Genomic DNA, 3,410 nt, shown 5'->3' with positions numbered 1-3,410 from the left:
TCTCACAGCTGTAGGTTGCTGCCTAGCCCCTCTGATGCTGCAGCCATCTCATGTACCCCACTTTAAGCATTTCCAGCAGTCACAGGATATTCTAGCTCATCAAACTACATCTCTTTAAAGCTATCTTGTGCTCAGCCATATGCTATCTGTGCTGTGTGGCCTGCTTTAAAAACCTCTGCTTATTTCCTCCCTCCTCCTCCCTAGTCTCTGGGCTGCCCGGTCGCCTGGAGCACTTGCGAGCCTGGGCACTGAGAACTGTATTTGGGCCACACCTCCAGCTCCAAAGGTGGTGTTGGCCAGAGCATTTTCATGCTGCAGAGCACACCACTGTGGTTTGCCTACGTTCTGCTTCAGCGTGGAGGCTGCTGCTGGTGCTGCAGACCAGGGCCAATGCAAAGCAACCTGGGCATCAGCCATGCCAGCATAGACATCTGCCTCATGCAGTTAGTGAGCATAACAATGTGGCATCTTCAGCCCCAGATGTAAGGTGTTTCCCTGCTGCTACTTACTGTAGTTCAGAGAAGTTTTCCCTGGGTGACAGCTGTCAGTTCCTCCCAGGGTGCAGGCAGCGGGCAGCAAGCCTCTGTTGGGAAACCCAGACCTGAGCACATAAGATATAGGAGAGAGCTCTACACAGGAGTCACATTAGTGTCTGCTCGTGCCCAAGACACTTACATATCCCGCCAGCAAGTCAGTTACTTGTGTGTTTTTCAGGTATTTCAGAACTGAAGTCTGATTTTGCAGGCAGTGCCCTCACCAACTGACCACAAGGTCTGCATTGCTCGCAGAGGCAAGAAACTGCTTAACTAGGCATGTTCAATCATGGTGTCCCCTCCTACATCTCTGAAAACTGTAGGATTTCACCAGATTCCTTATCACATCACTCTCCTGTTAAGAGTGGTAAAAAACTTATTTTAAATTAAAAGGTTAAATTCTTTCCAAAGTGCATTTAGATGCAAGCAGAAATTCAGTGACATATATACAGAATCACCAGTTCAGAGAATTGTTCCATGTGCACGTCACAGAGAGCCACTTTCCACAGGATGGGGTCTGATGAAAGCTGATTTTTATCAGCCCATGAACTCACATTCTTCACACAATCAATATGCTTGTGAAACATCTAGTAGCCAGTGTGACAGAGGCTCAGTACCTACTACTTACATCTCACTGATTTCCCAGGGTGGCAGGATGCCTGCCTTGAGCAGGGAGCATCCAATGCAGTCCTTAAAGGCAAGTTCCTTGTTTTGCAGTGGTGTTTCCTCTTTCAGGTATGCCTTTCTGCTTTATATCTGCAGACTTGTACTCTCTCCTGGAACAAATGGGCTTAAAATCAGGTTAATCCTTCCACTCCCCATTTCCCTCCCAAGGAGGCAGAGAGCACCATGCCTCACTCACTCCCTTAGGTTTTCAAGCATGCCTTTGGGATGCAGGAACTCAGATTCAGCTTTGTTTTCCTCAGCTTGGAGCAGTAGCTCCAGATTCACAAGGCAGCCCAAAGGTTCAGAAACCTGCCCAGTTAGAGCCAGAGCATGAGGATGTCTAGCAAGTGACGTCTGCTATGCCCTTGCAGCACTTCAGCCTCCTAGTCTGTCTCCCAAGCCAGCAGAACTGGTAGAAGAGCTTTTGCTCATGGGTTGTACTTGGCTTTAGCTTTGGTTGCTGCAATCCCTGCCTAGCTCAAAACCAAGCTAAGGGGAATTTTTATCTCATTTGCACAGCTTGGCTTAAGGAATTAGTGTTCACACTGTCACAGGATGCCCCTGCTGTCTTTGGGGCTTTTCTAAGTACTATGCCGGCCCTCCTTTCAAGGTCCCCCTATTTAATAAAGGCTGTCTGCCATGTCCTATTGGAAGTGTACCTTGAGATATTCATTCATAAACTGAGTAAACATAAACAAAGGTTGACAAAGGATGCATCCCAGTTACAGGCTGACTGAGAAGGCCAGCTTTGTGGACTTAAATTCACATTCATAACAAAGTAAATATTTATTTAAATATCCTTTTTTATAGAAGCCATGCATCTATTAAGAGGTAGGTGGAAAGCCTCACCACATCTTTTCCCATTTCAGGTCTCAGAATATCATACAACATCTACACATCAGGACAATGAACGTGTCCAACAACTGCAGTGTCTCAAATCTAGAACTGTATCACCAGGTTCGTCTCATTGAATTTGCTCTGTATAACGTTATTTTCTTTTTTGGAGCACTATTTAATTCCTTTGCCCTCTGGGTGTTCTTCTTCAAGATAAAGAAGTGGACAGAAACCAGGGTGTATGTAATCAATTTAGTCTTTGCAGACTGCTTCGTCATCTGCACCTTGCCTTTCATGGCTTATTTGCTCTGGAATAAGGCAACTCGAGATGAACTCTGCCAGTTTATAGAGACAATGTATTTTATCAACATGGTAGTGAGCATCTACATAATTTCATTTATCTCCATCGATCGATATATTGCCATAAAGCACCCCTTGAAAGCCAGCACCTTCAGATCTCCATCAAAGGCTGCTCTTCTCTGTGGGCTTCTGTGGGTCTCCGTGATAACTGGTGCCACCTTACAGCTCTGGCAGAGACACGCCACTTTCTGCTTTCAGAAGGATACCACCACACCTGCTGCTCTGAGCCTGCTTTCCATTTTCTTCGTTTTTACTCTTCCATTAGCAGTCTTGACTTTTTGCTCCACAGAAGTAATCAGGAACCTTAAGAGATGTCTGAACACAAATTCACCAGAGGAGAAATTAATTCAGAAAGCTATTCACATTATTTATGCGAACCTGATTGTATTTCTGATATGTTTTCTGCCAGCCTACCTTGGGATACTTGCCAGGTTCATAATGGAGAGAGTTGGAGCTACCTGTTTTCTGCTTCAGATTATGAAGAACTTCTCCATGACGAGGTGTATTGCCACATCCAACTGCTGCCTGGATAGCATCTGCTACTACTTTGTGACCAAGGAGTTCCATGAAGCTCTTCTACTGCTCAAACCCACCACTGAAAAAACAGATCAAATCCACCCCTTGCAGTCACAGACTTGCTAAGGGAAGGGGCAGGGCAGGCATGGAGGATGAAAAACAGCAAACCCCCAAAAGCCTACGATAACTCTGTAACATCGAGAGAGGATACAGCTTCAGCGTTATTGGGATAACTATTGCTCTTTCTCTGTAGGGAGAACTCTGTTAGGTTTAGCAATTCTAAGTTAATTGTGATTTATACTCTATGTTTCTGTTAAACAAATAAGTTATTTCACAGATATGTGTGAGTGTGTATGTAATCGTTGGTCATTAACATGTCTCCTTTCCACCCTCCAGCACCTACTTGTCACTCTTACAGGAAGACAGGTGACCCATGTATGTCTCCCTGTTTTAGTTAATTTTGCAGCTAAAGTAAATTGATTCTTATTGCCAACATATACA

At 44.9% G+C, this 3,410-nt stretch overlaps 1 protein-coding gene across 1 annotated transcript; it reads left to right on the top strand.

The window, feature by feature from the left end:
* Positions 1-2,068: 2,068 nt before the first annotated feature.
* LOC104532714 (G-protein coupled receptor 35) lies at positions 2,069-3,035 on the top strand (the record flags this gene model as incomplete). The annotated part of the gene is made up of 1 exon (XM_010177987.2): positions 2,069-3,035. A coding segment is annotated over one exon (967 nt), but the record flags the coding sequence as incomplete, so codon positions are not given.
* Between the last annotated feature and the right edge of the window lie 375 nt (positions 3,036-3,410).

The sequence above is a fragment of the Antrostomus carolinensis genome, unplaced genomic scaffold, assembly GCF_000700745.2.
Source record: "Antrostomus carolinensis isolate BGI_N321 unplaced genomic scaffold, ASM70074v2 scaffold32150, whole genome shotgun sequence".
NCBI classification, from domain to species: Eukaryota; Metazoa; Chordata; class Aves; order Caprimulgiformes; family Caprimulgidae; genus Antrostomus; species Antrostomus carolinensis.
The sequence above is the reverse complement of the archived record's forward strand: the minus strand, read 5'-3'. Positions and strand labels throughout refer to the sequence as shown.